Source organism: Hydra vulgaris, chromosome 01 (genome assembly GCF_038396675.1).
Source record: "Hydra vulgaris chromosome 01, alternate assembly HydraT2T_AEP".
Lineage (NCBI taxonomy): Eukaryota > Metazoa > Cnidaria > Hydrozoa > Anthoathecata > Hydridae > Hydra > Hydra vulgaris.
In genome coordinates this window covers 26,856,292-26,879,825 of record NC_088920.1, presented here as the reverse complement: position 1 = coordinate 26,879,825, position 23,534 = coordinate 26,856,292, and the positions used below count along the sequence as shown (strand labels likewise).

The following is a 23,534-nucleotide window of genomic DNA, read 5'->3' as shown; positions in this document are numbered from 1 at the left end:
CATGCGTGTTTTGTAAATAATATCAGTCTGGATTTATGAATTAAAATTTTTTATAAAAAATTCTTATGGTGTGAGATAGCAAGTTTTCTCAAACTGACCGAGATAAATATAGTTTAGAAAAAATAGTCCCCCTCCCCCTCTTTATTACACCAGCATCCCCCATTCATTAGATCTCAGAGTGGGCCAGAATTCACTTTTCCTGGACAAAACTCGTCATATAAAAAAGACTTAAGAACCACTTTTACTAATTTGAGGATTGCGAATTTAATGGTGGCATTAGTTTTAATATTGGGTTGCTATGGATACCTAAACTGCTTAACAACCACATATTTTGTTAACCTTAAGAAATATGGAAAAAATAAAACTGGAAAAAGTAATAACTTTTTTGGATTACTCCCAGTGAGCATTTTTATACTACGAATGTAGTAGCACTATGGATTTTTTATTTGGTTAATACACCTGAAATACCTGGCAACGGTTCATTTTGCATAGTTACTAGCTTAACTAACTTTTTTAAAAGCATCAATGTTATAAACTAGACTAATATTAATGTAACTGTCTAATTAAAAATAATTTTATGCATTTAAAAATTTTAACACATTCCGAATTACTAATTTATAAGTATTTTTATGCAGTTCCAGGGCTTGATTTTATATTTCATTAAACTACAACATAATCCATATAAAAAGTTACCTAAAGCTTTTTGTGTTCATAATAATATAAAAATTTTGATTTAAAATTATTTTTTGAACCAAAACTCATGTATCCTGATAATTTTAAAACAGCTTTAACTTCTTTTTCTTGACTTTCTTGGCGCAAGTTACAACCTGATGCAAACAATAGTTCTAAAGATGAATATGATGCAACTAATGGCGTCAATCTTCTTTTCTTTGTTTTATTACTTAAAGTATTGGGGCCTGCCAGATACTGCAGTTGGATAAGAGCAGAGTTTTCTTTATTAATGTAAGCAGTTAATAGAATTTTCTTATTATCAATTACAAATTGAACTGATATTGGTTCATTTTGTAGTCATCATTTATTATTCTCTTCAAAACTAGTTTAAGAGTTTTTCCATATCTTTTTCAAAGATGCTTTATGAAATTAGACAGGTTATTATTTGTTAAGTTAAGTTTATGCCATTTACAACTGTATCCAAAGTATTAGGATTAGCTAAGTTCAAGTTTTCTTGTATTATATATGAACAAATATCAATATTTTTCATGTTTTAACTATATAAAAGTATGAATATTATTTACAAAATCTTATAAATAGGTATTTTAAGATGTATTATAATAAAACAGGTTTGTTACACTAATCTAGTTTTGCTGAGACCCAACTATTGCATAACCATATAGAATAAAATACTTTTGCCACATAAAATTGGGTAGATCATTTAAGTTGTAAAAATCATTATTGGAGACCAGGCGGACATCCGCCGATTATAAACCAAATTTATTTTGATAATATACACATTGAACTATGAATTTCAAGTCTCAAATTACTAGACCGTGTTGGACCGTGAAAGCCTTCGACTATTTAAGTGAAATTTAAACTAAAAAAAGGTACTTCAAATATGCCGTCATTTGAAATCATTTTATTTGACATAACTTACGTACTAAATAGTGCTGTAATAGCTCATTTAAAAGGTAATACTTGATTTCATCAAGTTATGCAATAAAAAGAAAGGTTTCAAAATTAAGATCTATTCCATGCTTATTAGTAACACAAAAAATATATTCAAAAATAAAAAAAATTTTAATTTTTTTTTTGTATTTGAATATATTTTTTGTAAATAAACATGAAAAAGATTTTAATTTTAAAACCTTTCTTTTCAATTTTAAAACCTTTCGATTTCATTTAGTTATTGCATAACTTAATGAAATCGAGTATTACCTTTCAAATGAGTTATTACAACAGATCCACAGTGGGCCAGGTGGTGGACAAAAGTAAAAAAAATACATTTTCAAAAATTACATTATTATTTACCATTTTATAGCTTAAATATTCAGCTTTTATAAAATGTATATATTTTTGTATAATTATCATGCATGATAATTATACAAAAATATATACATTTTATAAAAGCTGAATATTTTCGTAATTATCATGCATAATAATTATTCAAAAATATATACATTTTATAAATGCTGAATATTTAAGTTATAATATGGTATATAATAATGTAATTTTTGAAAGTGTATTTTTTTTACTTTTGTCCACCACCTGGCTCACTGTGGATCTGTGCTAAAATTTACCCACCCCCCTTCCTTTTATTCCTTTTCCTCCTCCTTACCCCTCCCTCTCTTTCCTTGTATTAAGGACTCGAGAGTACTTAAATGGTTAGAATAAGGATCGGAACATCTTGTTTCTGTGACCATTGCTCTAACCGCTACACCACGGCTTACCGTGGTCAGAAATGCTTGAGTAATAATCGCGAAATTTATAACACTTTTCAAAAAAGAAATAGAAATTAGAAAAATAAAAATAATTTGATTTACCCATTTAAAAAATGAATTAAATGTGACAAAAAAAATATTTGATAACTTATGTGCTCACGAAAATTTTTTTAAATATTAAGTTGAAAAAGCTTCACTTTTGATTGTCACCAAAAGTTTCTTTTGAAAAAATATTTCTTATTTCAAAAAACTAGTCAGAATCACTATTATCATATGAATCCAGTTTGGTTGGTTCAACAGACTCAAGTAAGTCGATAAAACTTGCTGGCATTTTCCTCTTATTTTTGAATCTTTAGTGTTTTGCAACATAAGATTCTTAAACCTTTAGATCGCTTGAAGCGAGTCTGTGGAACATGTCAGCCATGCCTTGAGTCCATGAAGCTTTCATGGTATGATGCAATTAAAAGTTTCTTAGAAACTTGGCATTAGCTTCCGAAGCCTCTTCACATCAGTCCAATTCGAAGTGGGCAATTGTAAATCTAATCTTTTCTATGCTTGAGTATTTTGTGAAATGTTGAAGTAAAAAAAAAACCAACCGCATCCATTCTCCTGATAAAAATTAATATTTTTGGTTTATTTGCAAAGCTCAGCAAACTTTGTTGAATTGATGGCAAATCCACTTGACAGTGCCCCCCAAATGGTTGCAAGGTTTTCCACAAGTTTTAGGGTTTTCAAATACAGTTCTGGCCACATTGTCAGTAGAAGTAATTTCAGCACCATTATCATTTGCACTCTTCTTTTATCAACATTGATTCCAAATCTTTTAGAAAACTGAGCCTTAATACGTTCTTGAGTGGTTGCAATGGTCACTTTTTCTGCTGGTAGCAAATGCTTGCGACATTTTTTTACATCTTGACGGTAGCCAGTATGATAAAGACTTAAAAGCTTGCAAACCAAAAATTCAAAAATAATGCTCCAAAGTCCAATGCTCCTGACACAGGGGTAAAAACGCCGTCTGGCTTGGTAATTTTTCCACAAGGCTTATGGCATAAGAAGTATGATGATGATGCTGGACAGTCTGTCCTTTGTTAAATGCTGGACAGCCTGTCCTTTGTTTCTGTCAATCATTGTTAAAAGTTGTGTTTCTGTCAATCATTGTTAAAAGGTGTCACCATGGTAGGTGACTTGCATTCTTGAACTTTCTGACAAAATGCATAGCAAATGTTCTATTTATTACTTCTGAAGCCTAACAGACTCATTTTTTTATGGCTTTTTTTGACTCCTTTCCATATGCAATTTGCAATGGCCGACATGACTGTGCAGAATTTGGAAATGGGTTGAGGTACACTATCCTTTCTAAACAATTGCACAAGTTAACTCACAATTAAAATACTATTATCTGGAATCTCATCATTGAAGTCTTTTTGATGAAAACTGTTGAATGATCTACAGCCATCAAAACCAAACTTGAAGTAAAGAATAAGCTCAATGTTAATGCTGTCCATTGCGATTATTGCAATAACCGGATTTTTATCTAAAATCTTTTTTACAGTGTGACTAAGGAAATTTTGCATTGGTATCCATGCTGAATGTTCCAAAAGATAAATGTCATTTGGCCAACAACTAATTTTGGCTCTAACTAAATATTGTAGTTTAGCCATATGTTGACATTGGTTCTTGCACATTTCATGGCGCAATACTAATCTTTTGATAAACCATTTAGCAATAAAAAAGCCTTCTCAGGGCTTTTTTTTGTGACTTCAGAATTTTTTCTGAGGAAATTGCATTTAGCGCACGTTGTGCAGTTTTCTCATCCTGATTGATTGACTTTCGAATCACTTTTGCCAGAGTTGTACCTTATCAAGAAGGAGCCTAAATAATTGCATCAAATCCTAATTTTTGGCAAGTTTTTGCACTTGATTTTTGCTGCGTTTTTGTTGCTTTTCATTAAATGGTTTATTTTTTCTTCTAACTATTTACTTTTTGATTGGCAGCTTTGTTGAAGAAGAGCTTCCTTCACTTTCAGATTGTGAGTTGTGAAGATCTTCAACTGAGATGAAATTTTTGGATAGAAAAGCAGCATTTTTTTCCACAAGTTTTTCAAAAAAGTAGTTGCAGTTTTTGTAGCTTGCATAGACGTGAGAAAGAAAGGAGTTGATCTACAGGTATTGAAAATCAATTTTCCTTATGTTTGAAGGTCTTTGAAGAGAAAAGTTGTATTTTTGGATAACTTCAAATTGACCCTTTCTATCAGGAAAAGAAACATTGCTCTTTCATGACTAGACAAACGTCACCATGTTTTATCTGAATCAATTCATGTTGTTTTTTTGAAGAGGACATCCAAAAGGAATTTGTTGTCAGATATAAATTGTATTGTAATATGTAATCTTAAATTGCATCACCGCTAAGAAAATTTTAATTTTTCTGGTAGACACAACTTTTTTTTTTTTTCTTCTTATAATTGTTAAGATTAAACTAATCAAAGGATCAGAAAAATATTAAAAAAAAAATAAAAATAAATGCTCCATTAAAAATGCCAAATAAGTTTGTTTTTCTGCTTTTTATCTGTGTTCACGATCAAACTTGTAAATTCTGTTTCGAAATTCAGCTGCTTCTTCTCCCATTAAATCAAGTGGAACTGGTAAACTAATGATAATTTCCCCAGCATGTGGAAATACTTTGTGAATGGAAGGGGCCTTGAACCAATCATATGTTTTTAGCAATTTCTTCTATGTATCGTTGCAGTTAAAAAATAGATAAATTCATCTATTTTTTTCGGATCAATTAGGTCATTGCAATTGATTAAATGTTATGTAGTCTGATAGTAATTTCTTCATCAATTTATAAAGTTTTACTGAGTAATAGAGTAATAAAGCATTAGAAAAAACTCGTTAACATAAATTTTCGGTATTACTAGCTCCTGATCGACCAGCTCTTGTTTCATCAACTTTCAAATCAAAAGTTTAAACATTCTACCATTAAATTTTTTTTTTAATAACATATATCGATCTTTTAAAAATTTTTTTTACTTTTCAAGTTTTTTTTTCATGTATGTATGAAATATGTAAAAAAAACCGAATTCAAGCATGTTTTGGTGAAATGCTTGCCTGTCAATAACAAATCCTTCTTTAAAGATTTTCAGATCCCTTATTGTATTAGATGTTGCGTGGCAAATTGGACAACATTGTGTCAAAGAAGTATGTGTGATGTAAAATGAGATTTCCCCATCAATCATTGAAAGACAAAACTATAATTGATAATAATATACTTTTTGTCCTGGAAAGAAAACTTTAACCGGATATAAGTTAAGAATTTTTTTTTCAATTTCCTCCTTTATTTTTAATACAACTTCTTAATTTCCTTTATATATTCCAGTATGTTTGGTCTACAGGATCTAATACTCTAGGACGTTATGTTATTCCATAAAATATTGTTTGAATTTAAATGTACATATAGTTGAAGAACTTTAACCCAGAAATCACAAATTTCTTGCCAAGCTCAGCGTTATCCAAACTATTTTTTAATCCTAGTTACCAAGCGAGAATTATCAGGATCTGTACAAACACCATTTTCACAAACAAGATCCTTGGATTTCAATTTCATTTTGCAACCAACATTAGTAGAAGTGGGTTTGTATTTAACCTGTGAATCTCGAAGGATAAATTGATAGTATCTTAGAATATCACCATTAGATGGAAGCTGTCTCTGAGGTAAATCCCTCAGTGGGTACTTTAAAAGGTAAATATATCTCAACCTTTCTGTTTTTCAACCTTTCTGTTTTCTTATTTTATCCCATAATCATGGGATAGAATAAGAAAACATTATAGCTGTTCTACCCATTTTTTATATGATTTTTGAAATAATCAGTTTTTTAACTAGATTTATATTATATTTTACACTTGCACCAAAAATCTATGAAGACTTTATTCCCACTTGTATCATGTTTTATCTAAGTTTACCGTTACGGCTTTTATAACCGTTTACACGAGAATTCCTTCATGCACAAAGAATTCCATTTAGAAATTTTTTCCTTCAAAAAATTTCTAAATGGAATTTTCTGTGAACCAACTAATAATATTGTCCAGAGGGAACTATATCAATCGCTAACAATGTTCATAGAGAATGATGCCAATCTTTAATAATGTCCAATGGGAATTACTTGTGCACCAATTATTACACCATATTAAAACAAATTGAAAAACTAGATAGCACTTTTTTTATGTAAATACACATATGTGTACAAAACCGTAAAATTCAGAATTTAAATTATATATAGTCATTAAAAAGTTTAAAAAAAGATTTTGGTAGTTATTTAGGACCTATAGAATGGGAATCGGTTGAGAGCACATTGAAATTTTAATTAAGTGCTTTTTTTCGACACCCTACTGTAGTTCTTACCGATTGATATGCCGAAGTATACCTTGTAGGTCTATTACATTTTACAATTTGCATCAACAAAATACTTTTTCAATTTCATCTTTATACATTGTCCACAAACGCACAAATTACTAATTGTTATTCCTTTATTCACCAATAACACGAACTGAAAAGTTAAATTACTTGTGTTTCTATTCTTTTATTACTTCTTTTGGACAGTTTGAGAGTGTTATAGAAAGTTCTAGAGGTTTTTTAAAAGCTCTAAAGGTTTCTTGAAAGTTATAAAATTTTCTGGATTAGCTAGCAGTTTGGGAATGTTCTAGAAGAACGCTGAGTAAGTAATATGGGTCGAGAACTTTCTTCAAAACACACAAATTTCAAAATAACGTTGTGTCGCTCACAAAACATTTAATTTGTTTCCGACAAAACAGATTCGGAAAATACACTTTCAACCCAAGGACAAAAAAAATTGTTGCTAAGTGTAATTAAGCCAAGAGGTTTAAATCTCATTAAAATATAAATGGCTTACCCACTGATGAACTTTTAAATTTGGATCCAAACTTTGAACCTTATTATAGAAAATTGACTTTTATGCCAATATAAAAACCTATTGAGCCATTTGTTCTGAGTTTGGAAAAAGAAAAAGAAAATGCTGACGCTAAAATGTAAATAAAACTCTGAATCTAAAGTCGCTAAAGTGCAAAAAGATATTCTTACACGAGAACAGAAAATACCAACAGATATTCTTAAACTAGAATAGGAAAAAGATTTGTATTTTCTCAAATAAATAAAAATAAATATATACACACACACACACACACACATATATATATATATATATATATATATATATATATATATATATATATATATATATATATATATATATATATATATATATATATATTTAATATATAGTATATAAATATATAAACACACATACACACACACATATATATTTGCAATAAGCAATAAGTTAATATTGGTTAAGCAGATTTTGCATTAAAAAAATCAGATGTTTAGTTTAAAAATTTAAATTTAAAATTAAATAAAGGGTTAAAAATAAAATGAGGAGATTACCGATAAAATGAAATATTTTTAGAGTATTATTAGTTTAATACAAATATTTGTTTAATATTTGTTAGGAGCAAATAAAATTCGAAAAAGCGAATTTCTAAGAACAAAGAGTAAGTTTAGCGCTGAATTAAATATTTAACAGATAGTAATAAAGGGTGTTTTTTTAAGCTCGTTTCAATTTTAAATTGTAAATTTTAATACAAAAAATTAAAATTTTTATAAAAAATTTTGCTTTATTTGTTTCAGTATTTTCTAGCAAATAATCATGAATAGACTCACGCCTGAACAACGCTACGAAATTATTAAAATTTACTTTGAAACTAAGTCATCAATTCGGGCAACTTATAGACAACTTTTTGACTTTTATGAAGCCCATAATCGTCCATCTAAGCAACCCGTCGAACTATAGATAGATTTCGTACTACATTCTCTCTAGAGGATTCAATAGCATCAACTTTTCGAAGGAATGCTTGTACTGAAGAGAATATAGCTGCTGTAAACTAAAGTGTGGAAGAGGATCCAAATTTTTCTATTCGTTGTCAGTCGCAGGAATTGGGGCTGTGTCTGTCTTTGACATGGAAAATTTTGAGCAAAGATCTTGACTTACACCCGTATAAGATCCAGTTGGTGCAAAAATTAAAGCCACAAGACCATTATATGCGTCGTTCCTTCGCCGGTTGGGCTTTAGAGCAGTTAGTAACTGACCTGTCGTCTTTGTACAATTTGACACCTCAGGATTATTTCTTGTTGGGCTATGTGAAGTCACCGAATTATGCTGATTAACCAGCAACAATTGATGCCTTGGAGGCCAGCATTGTTCGTGTGATTTGTGACATAAGACCAGAAGTTCTTGAGAAAGTGGCCCAAAATTAGACATCAAGAATGGGTTTCGTCAAGAACAGCCGCGATGTCCATATGCCTGAAACTATTTTCAAGTGCTAATGTCATGTATTGATCTTTCAAATAAATAAAAAAGCTTAACTACAATTTTATTTTTTGTGTTACTTTTTCCAATTTGAATTTTTATCTTAGTTTTTAATTTTTTCGTAAAAATTTAGCCGTGAAAAAAATACGGCAACGTACGTAATTATGCCGCGCAATTCAGGATTTCCAACGAATTGTTTTAACTTCGAAAGGGGGACGTAGGGGTACAATTTTAGGCCTTAATGGTTAAGTGATTCTTAATCAATACTTTAAAGTTTTTACAGAATTGGACAGAGTTGGACAAAGACAAGAAATTCAATTTTTCTAAGTTTTTTTTTAAAATTTCGTCATTTTTGAAAACAATCTGGCATTCTTTACTCTCTGTGACTTTCAAGTTAATCCCTTTACACTGAGCTTCTTTTAAGAATAATCTTGCTACAAATTATCTCAAATTTGTAAAAGTGAAATTAACATATTAAAAAATTCAGCCTTAAACAGTAAAAAAATTTTGATATTTTTAAGTTTCTATAATTTAATTTTTACCCTTGCTTCTTTAATGGGACGAAATGTAATAATTCAGAGCACTAGAAAGAAACTATTCCAAGAATACTTTCTTGAAGGTTTGAAAATTAATAAGTCATAAAAATTGAGTTTGTTTTTTAAAATTAGTATTTTTGAATTATTTCGCATCAAGCATTTCTAACCACTGTGTACCAGTGACTTTGTTAGTTAGATACGCGAATCCAAATATATATTTGCATATTTAAGGTAGACTCCTTGTCAAAACATTATGTCAAATTTTGTAAACAAATAATTGATAAAAGTCTTTTTTATTGAGTTAGTTTAACTATATTTTTCTCGTTGATTACTTAAGTTTTAATAAAGTAACGCTTAAATAAACTTATCTAATCTTTTCTGAGTCTCACAGTTTATGTTTGGATCTGAATCATAACACATAACACCATAAAAACAGATTTATCTGAAAAATTTATATCTACTAAATACTGTTTTTGACGCACAAAAACGCCGCTTAGTATTCTTTGCTCAGCCTACTTAACTCAGTCTACTTTACTTAGTCTACTTTTCATCTATGTGAACGTGTATTCATATTGTTTTACACTTAAAGAGTTAGATACTTATATTAGGTAGACTAGAGCTATGTAGTATGTTACAGTTTCAATTTAGTTGATTTCCAATATTTATAATCCAAAGTACTTGTAAGTCAAAATAGATATAGTACAAGGTGGTATATGTTAACATCAAAAATATGTGTAAGTATGTATGTATGACGCATACAATGTTTGTATGTGTCATACATACATACATACATACATACATACATACATACATACATACATACATACATACATACATACATACATACATACATACATACATACATACATACATACATACATACATACATACATACATACATACATACATACATACATACATACTGTATGTATGTATATATGTATGTACGTATATATGTAAGTGTGTATGTATGTATGTATGTATGTATGTATGTATGTATGTATGTATGTATGTATGTATGTATGTATGTATGTATGTATGTATGTATGTATGTATGTATGTATGTATGTATGTATGTATGTATGTATGTATGTATGTATGTATGTATGTATGTATGTATGTATGTATGTATGTATGTATGTATGTATGTATGTATGTATGTATGTATGTATGTATGTATGTATGTATGTATGTATGTATGTATGTATGTATGTATGTATGTATGTATGTATGTATGTATGTATGTATGTATGTATGTATGTATGTATGTATGTATGTATGTATGTATGTATGTATGTATGTATGTATGTATGTATGTATGTATGTATGTATGTATGTATGTATGTATGTATGTATGTATGTATGTACAGAGGCGTAGAAAGAGTTTTTTGGTGTTCGAGATAGGTAACTTCCAGACATGGAGCAAACTCCGAACATTTATATGTTTATACTTATGTCAAATAATGAGGGTTTGCAAAAAATTGCGATGATTGGAGACTGGGAACAAAAAAGCCCCAAAATTTTTGCCCCCCTCCTGCCCAAAACGCGAGAGCAATAAGTTGATGAAGTATTTTTTGTACTATTCTTAACTAGACTTATATTCATCGATAAATTTTAAGTTTCATAGTATTATCTATTAGCGTTTAAAAATTATTACCATATAAAATTTGCAACCCCCTCAAATTGAGGGGGGTTTAAACTTTATATGGTCATAATTTTTGAACGCTAAAATATTTTAAAATGAAATCTAAAATTTATCGATGAATATAAGTCTAGTTAAGAATAGTACAAAAAATACTTCATCAACTTGTTGCTTTCATGTTTGGGGCAGGGGGACGAAAATTTTGGGGCTTTTTTGTTCCCAGTCTCCAATCATCGCAATTTTTTGCAAACCCTCATTATTTGACATAAATATAAACATATAAATGTTTGGAGTTTGCTCCATGTCTGGAAGTTACCTATATCGAACACCAAAAAATTCTTTCTACGCCTCTGTATGTATGTATGTAAACTTTTTTGTAAACATCTTCTACTGAAACGAAAATCTTCGTGATTCTAAGAGTATAATCATTTTATCAGTTTTACTTTCATTAAATCAAATAAACAGCTGCCGTTTATTTTTTTTTTATTGCTTGTTTGCGGATGTTAACACATGTCACTCTATTTTAGCTCTTAACAAATGCCATTTTGTAATGAAAGGTTTTTTTTTAACTCTTGAACTATTAAAGCAACTTTAATTTTAGTACTGATGACCACATTTGTTTTTGCAATTTTCCATTATTATGAAACTAACATATTTAAAATCAAAACTATTTCACTGAAAATTTTGATAATTTTTTATAATGATTTTTCAATGATAATTATTTCATTGACAATTACTGACAACTTTATTATTGACTGTATACTGTTTACTTAATTGTTACTTTTTGAAAAAAAACAATTGCTGTTTTGTTTTTTTATTTGATTAGCCAAAACTATTTGAAAATAAAAACTTGTGGAATAGTATCAAAGCATTAAATACTGCACTTAAGTTAAAATGTTAATTTCGTAATAATTCAAATCGTTTTTGACACTCGTTTCGAGTAACGATAAATTAAAACTCGTTTCAACAAAAAACTCCCAAACATTATAAAGCAAAATTAAAGCAATTTTAAGTAATTTTAAGGTAAGTGATTTATTTTACAAAGTTTTTAGTATTTAATAGCTCTTTCTGCTTATGTTACGCTCTTACGTGCTTGTGTTGCATTCTTTCAAGCTTACGTTATGTTATTACGTCCTTATGCTGTATTTTTAAGTACTAATGTTGCGTTCTGACGAACTTACGTTGTGTCCTCATACGTAACAATTTATCTGCAACAAAAGAATTCTTTAAAATTATTAAGCTAAAAAAAGATTGCAAATCGAATGCGGAAACACGCGCGTATTATTTAGAAGTGTAGTAAAGATGTCAGACTTTATCTTAAATATTTGTAGAATATTTTAAAATGACTGAAGAAGTTTTATTTTTTGTTTTCACTTTTTATATATGTATATATTTTGTCTGTCTTTTGCGATTGGTATTTATTTTTTGAGCACACTTGTTTTTCGTGTTAGAATGCAAACATAATTAGCGTCATATGTTAAATTTGTTTTTGAGATTTTTGTATTTGACGAAGACAACTTTTAGGATTTATTTTAAGACCCAAAATATGTCATGGGTTTATTTTAAAACCCAAAATATCTTTTTGTTACATCTAAATGATCATAATACGTCATTACCAAATATTTTTCAAGTTTAATTTTTAAAATATGTAGTGACATTTAAAACAGAAATGTCATTACATACTTAAAATAGAAGTTTGATGAAATATAAATGTTATTAGATTGTGTGCAGAAATATTTTTTTTAATTTTTGTAATTTGTGTAATGTTTGATTTATTTTTGCTTAAACTTTCTAATTAGTTATTTTGCTTAAAGTTTCTAATTAGTTTTCTAAATTAAACAGTTTCTTGGTATAATTACAAATTTAACAATATATATTATGTCTGTACTAACATAAAATCTACTAAATATTAAATCAAACTAGATTTTTTATATCGTTTCATCAAAACCATATTTAAAAACAAAACTTTGTAAAAACGATGCAACCTTAAAACTTAATTAAACACTTTTATTAAATTTATCTACTAGATTTTTTTATAAGAAAGCACTGTTTTAAAAGCTCTCAAGTGAAGATTTATTTCACATTTGAAATAAAAAGAGCCTTTTTTGAAACCTTTTTAAAGATGTTAAAAACTTAACCCTTTTATAGATGTTATAAAGTGCCTCAAAAAATTTTTTAATTTTTTTTTTTTTAAAGAAAAGTAACTGTTTTTAATAAAAATCAACAATTTTTTTAAACTTTCTATAAAATTTTGCTTCTTATTATACCCAAATTGTTATACTTTAGGAGAAAAATATTTATGGCGATAAATGGACACTTAATAACATGGTAGCATGTCATTAAGTGACTTGAGGCGTGGCGTTTTTTAAAAGTTGACACTTGTAATTAGCAGACAGGGCAAGATAACGAACTTTTGGTAAACCTTTAGTTATTCCAGCGTAGTCGTTGCACTATCAGTCATGAAGCACACTCTACTTTGTCAGTGTGTTTGTTTTTTCACAATGATTCATTGCCGGCATGAGTTTTTAGTATACAAGTTGAAAATCTTATAATGAAAATTAAAAAGTAAAATTTGAAATTTGTCATCGGGTCACGTGACCAAAGCTGAATGACTTATGTGTTTTCTGCCTCTATATTTATAAAGATTTTAAAAACTACTAACAACTCTAACCAAAATAAAATAAAATAAATACGCGTCGCAAAAAAATATTGTTGAAAAAGTTACATCCGGGGGATCCGAGGGAACCCTAGCCAAAAAGTCCTATAGGACCTATAGAATTTTGAAACAAAAAAAAAAAAAAGACTATGATAACTAAAATCATATATTTTAACTTATGTGATTTAATTTAATGGGGTTCAAATCTGAAATTTATTTTGTTCCAAATTCTTATAGGATCCTATAGGATTTTTTGAATAGGGTAGCTAAAACCAAAAACGAGGTACTTACTTTTAAACGCAAAAAATTTACTTATGCGTATAGAATTACGTTGACAATATTTTAAAAAACTTGGTGTTTTAAAATACAAATTATCAATACAATTTTGTTTCCACCCATTTTAAAATCTTTTTGTTGATTTGTAATACAAAAAGCCATTATGTCCGGTTTGCTATCTTGCTCCATTTTCCCCTACTGATCACCAATTTACTATACTATATATAAATATACCAATATGAAGTTAGGTTTTAAAAAATATTTTCAGAGGTGTTACATGGCTTCAAACGATTCAATGTGTCCCAATATTATTAATAAAAAAAAATGTTAACCTATGTTTCAAAATAAGAAAAATGATATAAAAATATCAAAAATTATACTTTATATGAACATCACCACAAAAAAAAACCACAAAAATTTTTATTTTATCTTAAAAATCAAACTCTTAATGCAACAATATCTGAAATATTAGTTTTTTACAAAACAACTGTAACACTCCTATATGTACCAACATTATATGTACCACCTTTTAATGGACGATTAGCTGACATTTTCTAAATACAGTATTTTTTTTTTTTTGACAACTTGTTGTAGTTTATGTATAATTTTTAGCTCTTCATACAACTTGGGCTAAAACTTTGACCGGATAGATGTTTACAAACTTAATTTGAAACGATATACTTTAAAGTTGTTTTTGTTTCTCTTCAGTTATTTAGTGTTTATAACAGTTACATTAAAAACCTGTATAGAATATTGAAAAAAAAGTTAAAAATAAATATTGATATCAATCAATCATCAATGTTGATACACTAAACTACTTATGTACTAAATCGTTTTGTTTTTATCGGCATTGCGTCATCTCTTACTGAATGCACAGTTTCCCATCATTTCGTTGTATTTTTCTATTTTTACTTTTGTATATTTTGAAGTAACATGCTTCTTAAAAATATACACTATAACGCAAAGTTAGTCATCTTTGGAATCTTTTGAAAATGTTGCAGCTTTAAACCGCTTTATGAAACTCATCGCAGCTCTTTAAACAGTTTGACTTGTTTTTTAATTCCTAACAAAGTTTAAAAAAAAAGCCAAACATTGTTTTAAAATAGAAAGAAAAGTCGTAAAGCATCAACATTTTTTTACCAAGATTGGGCAGAATACAAAGTGCACCAAAACGCAGGGAAACGAAAAAAGTAATTTAATCAGCTCATATAAATACGTAAAGCATTTTGTTTATTTATTATTAATTAATGTATTAATAAATCAATGATTCAATACTAATGTTTTAAAATGGCAAATGTATGAAAAATGTAATTAAGTAGTTAATCATTTATACATTCGAAATCAGGATCAGAAAAATATTAAGATTAGAGACGAATTTTGTGCGTGTTTTTTTTTTAATGCATTTAAACATAGTTTTTATAATCTTAGCAGCCTAATTTTTTTAAATTAGATATTAATTTAGATTAATTTTTTTCTATTTTTTTTCTTCATGAAATTATTTTATTTCTTATATTTGATTTAACTTTCAAGTGAATTTAGTAAAATTTCAAATTTAGTAAAATATAAAAAAACTACACTTACAATTTTTTATAGACTAATTTAAGATCTTTTTATCAAAAATATTTAAAAAAGATGTTATGCTGTTTTCCTAGATTAAAATATTACAAATATTATTTTTAAATATTTAGTAAAAATTAAAAAAAAAAAAGTGAAAAATACTCTAATTTACTCCCTAATGCTTTAAAAAAAAAAAATTAAAAAGGTTTCAACTTTTAATGCATATAAAATAATCAAGTTCAAAAAAAAAAAAATTAGGAAACCTTACATGGTAATAACTTTTAAACGCTTTTATCAAATATTACTTGATGAAGTTTGAAACTTATCTGTGAACATAAATATAGTTTAAAAAAAAAAAATGAATAAAACTTCGTAAACTATTACCATCATATAAAAGGGTTAAAGGAGGAAGTGAAGGGGTTTTTATTAAATGAGTTTCTTATTTAATATAAACAAAAACACACTCAAGTTTGAAGTTTGCTCCGTATGATAATACTAAACCATATATGAAAATTTTGTTTTTATGAAAAAAAGTCGTTGCGATACTTAAATTAAATATATATATATATATATATATATATATATATATATATATATATATATATATATATATATATATATATACATATATATATATATATATATATATATATATATATATATATATATATATATATATATATATATATATATATATATATATATATATATATATATTATAATGAATTATTCTATAACTTGTCAAAATAATTAATTTATGAAAGAAAATTTTTTGTTTTTTGTATTAAACTCATTAAAGATTCATTAATTTTTTTTTCATATTAAAAGTCATTAGTTGAAACAACTTTTCTTTTCCTACTAAAAGCCATTAATTAAAATAATTTTTGTTGCTCATGTTTTTGTAAAAGTAATTAAACAATTTTTAATTTAAACAATTAAAGATTACAACAATTTTTTTAACAGGAATTTACATCAAAAAGCTTTTCAAAAACCTTGTTAATCGTATAAAAAATAGAAAAAAGAAAAGTAGGCAACTACAGTTTTATAAGCTTCTTAATTTAATACAAATTTCTATAACTCCTGTTAATATTGAATATAATTTTTTACTAAAAAAATGGTTTTAAATATTATTTACTTAACTGTTTGTGTTGATGAACTTTATTAAACGATAGAATTCAAAGATAGGGGAAGTTCATGTACATAGGGCCGAATTTAATCAATGCCCAAATTCAAAGCCAGACTTCTCTTAAATGGTGAAACTGGTATGATCACATCTCTATACTAATTACTTTGTATTAGTATTTGTATATTGACTTTAACTATAAAAGTCCGTCATGTAGAAGGTTTTAAAAATTAGTGGCCCATTGTACAATAAGCTTTTTTTCAATTTACCTAGGGCCACTAACTATTGTGCCTAGGGCCGCTCTCTGAAAGTTAGTTGTAACTCCATAATAATTTGACAGTAGATAGACACATAAATTTGATTAAAAATCTATTTAAATTTAGATTGTTTTCAATAACTATATCTAGAGTTACTTTATTGCAACAATTAAATAGATAACAAAATTGACTAATAGCTCTGAGCAAAATTGACAAATTAGTCTACGCGTAAAATGGCAAGTCCCAAAACAACCGCGAAAAAAAAAAAATTCTGCACCAATCAAAATTCAACAATCTACCTCATTATTAAGCAAATTCTTAACGCATATACGACCCTATTCACAAGTAAACTTATGGTACAAGAAATGATAGCCTCACAAAAAATATCATCTATTAACACACCTTGATTAAGAGAAAACTAATTGAACATCGCATTTAGTACTTAAGCAACAAACAATATAATATACAAGAACTTATAGAAAAGTATTTCCTCTAGGATTGTAAAACAATCTGAAATATCAGCGGCAAAAACTTGTTTTAAACAATCAAAAAGCGTTTTCCGATTGTAATTTGCCGTAGCAACGAAGCATCGTAGCAACGCCCTCTGAGAATCAAAATAGGATTAAAAAGAGAATATTTTTATATCTAATCACCTGACTGAGATGAGAACTTAGAACATTAGAGTTTTTAAATAACGTGGGATGGCCCTAGGTACAAGGAGGCCCTTGGTACGCGAACTTCCCCTAATTTTCTTAAGTTATTTGAAAATTTGTAAACATTTAGAAATAGAATGCTAAAATATTTTTAGCTATTAATAAATGTTTAATAACTTTCAAATAACTCAAGAATATTCTATGAATTCTATTGTTTAATAAAGTTCATTTACACAAGCAGTTTAAGTAAAAATATGAAGAATTATAATTACGCGCTTAAATATTAACGCAACGTTTCTTAATATTTGCTAGGTACGGACAAGGTAAAGCTTTGCAATAAATAATGAATAATAATTACATATACAAATAATATGTAAAAATAAAAATAAATATTGCTTTCTTTCTGAATAACTTAAGTTATAACTAGACAATAACTTGACTGTTAATTGCAGACTTGATTGCAGAATTGAGTCTGCAATAGTAAACTTTAATTACAGTTTTTTCATTGGATTAAATTGGAGCTTTTATTAACTCTTTAACAAAATGTTGTTAAACATTGCGAAAGAGAAAGAAAAAAAAGTTGAAAATACATAAAAAAAAAGAAACAAATTTCATGTTTAGAGTAACTATTTCAAACTTGTTTTGCTTTTTGGGTTCTATTTATTTATTATTTCTTTATATATATTATATTATAATTTACTTATAATTTCTTTAGGTATTTTATATCAAATTAATATTAAAAAATAATTCAGGTATTAAAATTCTTGTTTTTATAAATTATGTTTTCAGTTTTAAATTATAATTTGTCTATTTTTATTTATTGTTTTTACAACAATTTTTGTTCGCATTTTTTTTTTTTTCAATTTTAAATTAATGCCAAACTTTATATTATAGCTACCATGATTACCTCTACCACGGTTTTAAATTCAACAATTGCCACCTCATCTACCCCAATTTGGTTTCCTGTTAGAGACATAACTCTTTCAGAGTGGTGTATTGTAGTTTCTTTTGCGCTAATTTTGAGCACGGGAGTTCTTGGAAACGCATTTGTTATATATGTTTTTGGCTACAAACGAAAATCAAATCGTCGCTCGACAACAGAATTGTTAATTTTCTATTTGGGAATAATTGATTTTTTATCTTCACTTCTCAACCCTTCTTTGTATATTTACTGGACATTAACAAACTATCGGCGATGGGATTTTGGTTATTTGGGTTGCCAAATTATTCCTTCGCTAGGACCAATTATGACTTCAGCATCATGTGGTGTGCTTCTAATAATTGCAGTTGATCGATATATAGCAATAGTGGCACCGTTTAGCGGCGAACTAACACCAAAAACAGTAACTATAGCTTTTTTTTTGACATAGTTGTTTCAATTTGTTTTTACCTTCATTATATTCTTGCACTAAGGATTCATCCAAAATACAAATATTGCTTTGTTCCTGATGTTGCTGATTATAAATACGGAATTCCAAACTGCGCGTTTGTAATTTTACGTTTATGTTTATTTGCAACAGTTTTTAGCTTTACAAATGTAAAAATTTTTGAAACTTTAAGACAATGCAACGGTAATTCTACAAGTAAGGAGATTCGAGTACAACGTCTTAAGCAGTCAAAACGAATAATGGGCTTGCTTGTGACAATGGGATTGGTGTTTACATTTCTTGTTTTCCCAAGAGAGTTGTTTTATTTAGTGTACAATTTATCGTGGATGGTTAGTAAAAATGGCGTGAACTTTAATTCTACTTTGTATCAAATAAACTCTTGGTTGAAAGTTGCACACACAGCAAATAGTTGCGCTAATGTGTTTATTTATTCCCATATGCAGATTATGTACCGGAAACAAATTATGCGAGTTTTTGCATACTTTGGATGCTGCAAAAAAACATTTTCTCATCAAAGCTTTTCGATCACGTTTACATCATTTATGAAAGATAAAAGTAGAGCTTCATTACGCAAAAATAAAAAAGAGTTCAAAAAAATTCTTCTTATAGCGGATGAAGATTCGATAAGCTCAGGAGATGCTGTATTTTTTCAAAGAGCTCAGCAGTGGAAAAATAAAAGACAACGTTATGGTCCTATGTTTTTATTATAGCTTTACTATATTGAGTTTTTTTATTAAAATACTGTTAGAATTTTTGTTTTCTGTGTTTGGTAGTTACAATATTTTTTGTCATTTATATAACATATTTTTATTATTGTGTTTTTATATTTTCTTCTGTTAGTCGTCCTTTGTATGTTTTCGTTGAATCTCCGTAAGTCTCAGTTAGTTCTCCGTAAGTCTTAATTGATTCATTGTTTTTCTGTAAGTCATCGTTGATACAAGTTGGATTTACTTGAGATTTGAAAAAAAACTCGATGAATTAAGTGTGTAGTAAAAATAGTTAAATTCGAAAAATATTATAAGTGTCTTGAAAAATGAAATAACATAAATTAATTTCTTTGTTGCACAGACTTTTTATCTTAAGAAAAACCAAAGCAAAGTAGAGAAACATGTTCTGAATTCATTTGTTAAAACACTGGCAATATATTTTTAGAACAATATATTGCCAGATATATATATATATATATATATATATATATATATATATATATATATATATATATATATATATATATACGTATATATATATATATATATATATATATATATATATATATATATATATATATATATATATATATATATATATATACATAATATATATATATATATATACATATATATATATATATATATATATATATATATATATATATATATATATATATATATATATATATATATATATATAAATATATATATAGAAAAACGCATGAAACTTTTATTAGTAAAAATTATGTAGTTATTTTTATTTAATCTCGTAAAAAAATCAATTTTATATATATATATATATATATATATATATATATATATATATATATATATATATATATATATATATATATATATATATATTTAAACAACTTTAAAAAGTGTTCTACACAATAGAGTGCTCAATGTTCTTAAAAGAACAGAGCAATTATATTAGTAGTAGAAAATCACTAAACAAAATTTTTTTTCCATTTAACACTGTGTTTCATCAACAACGATTCATCAGAAAAAGATTCATCAGATTTTCTGATGAATCTTTGTTGATGAAACACAGTGTTAAATGGAAAAAAAAAATTTTTGTTAAGTGATTTTCTACTACTAATATATATATATATATATATATATATATATATATATATATATATATATATATATATATATATATATATATATATATATATATATATATATATATATATATATATATATATATATATATATATATATATATATATACAAGTGCGATTTTACAGAGTAGAGGGGTGTATGTGGGTAAGACCCCCAACTCTCAAATAAGTCTAGTTTTTTAAGGAATATTGTCAACTAGTAAACATTTGACACTATTCAGTCGGCAGATTTTTAGTTTCGATGACTTTTTTTTTTGAGGAATTTTCTTTTAAAAGCACTCGGCAGTTTTTAAAATCTGTGAATAAAATAACGGGAGACAAATCTGTGAATAAAATAACGGGAGCTAATTTTTAAAAACTGCCGACCGATATATATATATATATATATATATATATATATATATATATATATATATATATATATATATATATATATATATATATATTATATATATTTGTTGTCGATCACAGCCTTGCATCTTCGAGGCATAGATTCAATCAGGTGATCAATGAAACTTTGTGGAATCGCTGACCAGGTCTTTTGGATTTGTTCAAACAGTTGATCCTTATTACGAACACCTTCACGATTAATTCTGCGGTTGACGATCTCCCACAGGTTCTCGATAGTGTTGAGATCCGGAGATTGAGGCGGCCAATCCATCACCGAAAGGTGGTTGTTTTGAAACCACTGCTTGACTTGTTGTCTTGCTGAAAAACCCATTTTATTGGCATATTCCATTCAGCATGAGGTAACATAACATCTTTCAGGATATTTTTATACATGAAACGGTCCATTATTCCATCGTTTCGATGTATTGGAGCTAGACCGTCAGCAGAAAAACACCCCCTGACCATTACATTGCCTCCACCATGCTTCACGGTCTTATGGCAGTAACGTAAATCGAGGCGTTTTCTGGCCGGTCGACGTACACGGCAAATGCCATCGCTCCCAATGATGTTGAACTTTGATTCATTACTGAACAGAACAGTTCGCCATTTCTGCATATTCCAGTCAATATGAGATTAAGCAAACAGGAGTCTTTTCTTCTGGTTTTTTAGTGAAATTAGCGGTTTCTTTGCAGGGCGTCGAGAAAACAATCCGGCTTCAACAGCAAGTCGTCTGATTGTTCGGTCCGATACAGGCAGCTCTAATTGCTTTTGTATCTCGACTAATGATATTCAGGGATCCTTGTTGGCGGATCTGACGATCATAGAATCCTCTCTAGAAGTGATGGAACGCGGTCTTCCACCTTTGTTATTTGCTGCCAACTTCCCCGTAGAACGATATTTTGAACATAGTCTTGATACGGTCCATTTTTTCACGCAATATTTATCACAAATACTTTTTTGTGACATTCCACTTACGTAATCGCCAATAATTTTCTTTCTTAGTTCCAATCCAAGACTGTCCGGAGCCATTTTTGCACTTGAAATCATAAAAATAATTAAAAATAAATAATCACGCTTCTCAAGGCTTACCGTGTTACATTTACCTTGTGATGATACAATAATGCTCTGTGGAACACAACGTCTTGGTTGGATGTGGACTTTATTGATGTAATGAAACACTTGTTGTATTTCACTTCTTGTATTGATGTTCTTCGATAAAACACTTTGATAAAACTCACTTCGATAAACTGTCTTGATAATACTGACTGATTGACTTCCATATACTGACTGAATTACATGTCGATTTACATGTCTCTTATATAGTAAAATGAACCTGTGTGAACCTGTTCTGGAAGATTCTAGATGCTTCATTTCAATGCTTCTGGAAGCTTCTGGATGCGTCTGGATGCTTCTAAATGTTTCTGGATATTTCTGGATGCTACTGGATGATTCTAGATGCTTCTTCTGGAAACTTCTGGAAGCTTCTGCATGCTTCTGGAAACTTCTAGAAACTTCTGGATACTTCCTTTAATTATTAAAAAATTTCCGTTACGTTGACACGGACCAGACTTAAGAAAATGAAACAAAGCAAAAAAGTTGCACTTGTTTTGTCCGCTGCAAAATGGCACTTGTTAACGAAATTCTGCCTGTGTGCTGTCACCTGTCAGCTGATTGCTCATGTCATGGCATGCTATGACTCCAGACTCCTTAACTATTTGCTGTGGTAGTATAGTTCGTTTCGTTTTTAAGACATGTAAGATTAGGAACACTTTTTAGCATTATACGATTTTGGTTGCAAATGTTTTGTCCAATACTGTATATATATATAAATATATATATATATATATATATATATATATATATATATATATATATATATATATATATATACATGTATATACACACACATATATATATTTATATATATATATATATATATATATTTATATACAATTATATATATTTATATGTGTATATAAATATATATATTTATTTTTTACTACTTATATATATATATATATATATATAAATTTTTTACTACTTTATATATACATATATATATATATATATATATATATATATATATATATATATATATATATAAAGTAGTGAAAAATCACTTAATTGGTCAAACGCAGTGTTAAATTAAAAAAATTTTGTTAAGTGATTTTCTACTTCTTTATAATTGCTTTGTTCTTTTAAGAACATTGAGCATTCTATTTTGTAGAAGAGAGAGAGAGAGAGAGAGAGAGAGAGAGAGAGAGAGAGAGAGAGAGAGAGAGAGAGAGAGAGAGAGAGAGAGAGAAAGAGAGAGGGAGAGAGAGAATTTGTAAACAAAATTCTAAAATGGTTATAGTTTTATAGACACAAAGTTAGCCAAACAATGCTTAATCGATGTCTTTAGAACTTATATTTGCAGTTCATGGAGATTTCAAAAAAGTTTT

General features: G+C 27.8%; 1 protein-coding gene across 3 annotated transcripts; it reads left to right on the top strand.

The window, feature by feature from the left end:
- Nucleotides 1-11,783: 11,783 nt before the first annotated feature.
- On the top strand, nucleotides 11,784-19,673 carry LOC101237929 (C5a anaphylatoxin chemotactic receptor 1). Of its 3 annotated transcripts, none has more exons than XR_010635771.1 (3): nucleotides 11,784-11,976; nucleotides 18,191-18,227; nucleotides 18,370-19,673. XR_010635771.1 is itself a non-coding variant. In XM_065787790.1 (3 exons), the coding sequence occupies exons 1-3, from the start codon at nucleotides 18,089-18,091 to the stop codon at nucleotides 18,843-18,845; spliced, it is 522 nt and encodes a 173-aa protein (XP_065643862.1). In that variant the 5' UTR covers nucleotides 18,074-18,088; the 3' UTR covers nucleotides 18,846-19,673. The 3 variants fall into 3 exon arrangements, 1 of the variants encoding a protein (XP_065643862.1); XR_010635770.1 differs by lacking the exon at nucleotides 11,784-11,976 and adding an exon at nucleotides 14,761-15,075; XM_065787790.1 differs by lacking the exon at nucleotides 11,784-11,976 and adding an exon at nucleotides 18,074-18,097.
- The last annotated feature ends 3,861 nt before the right edge of the window (nucleotides 19,674-23,534 follow it).

Excerpts from the sequence above, each read along its gene's own strand:
- LOC101237929 (XM_065787790.1), top strand. Across the intron at positions 18,228-18,369 it reads AATATTAAAAAATAATTCAG|CTACCATGATTACCTCTACC; the intron begins GTATTAAAATTC and ends TTTATATTATAG.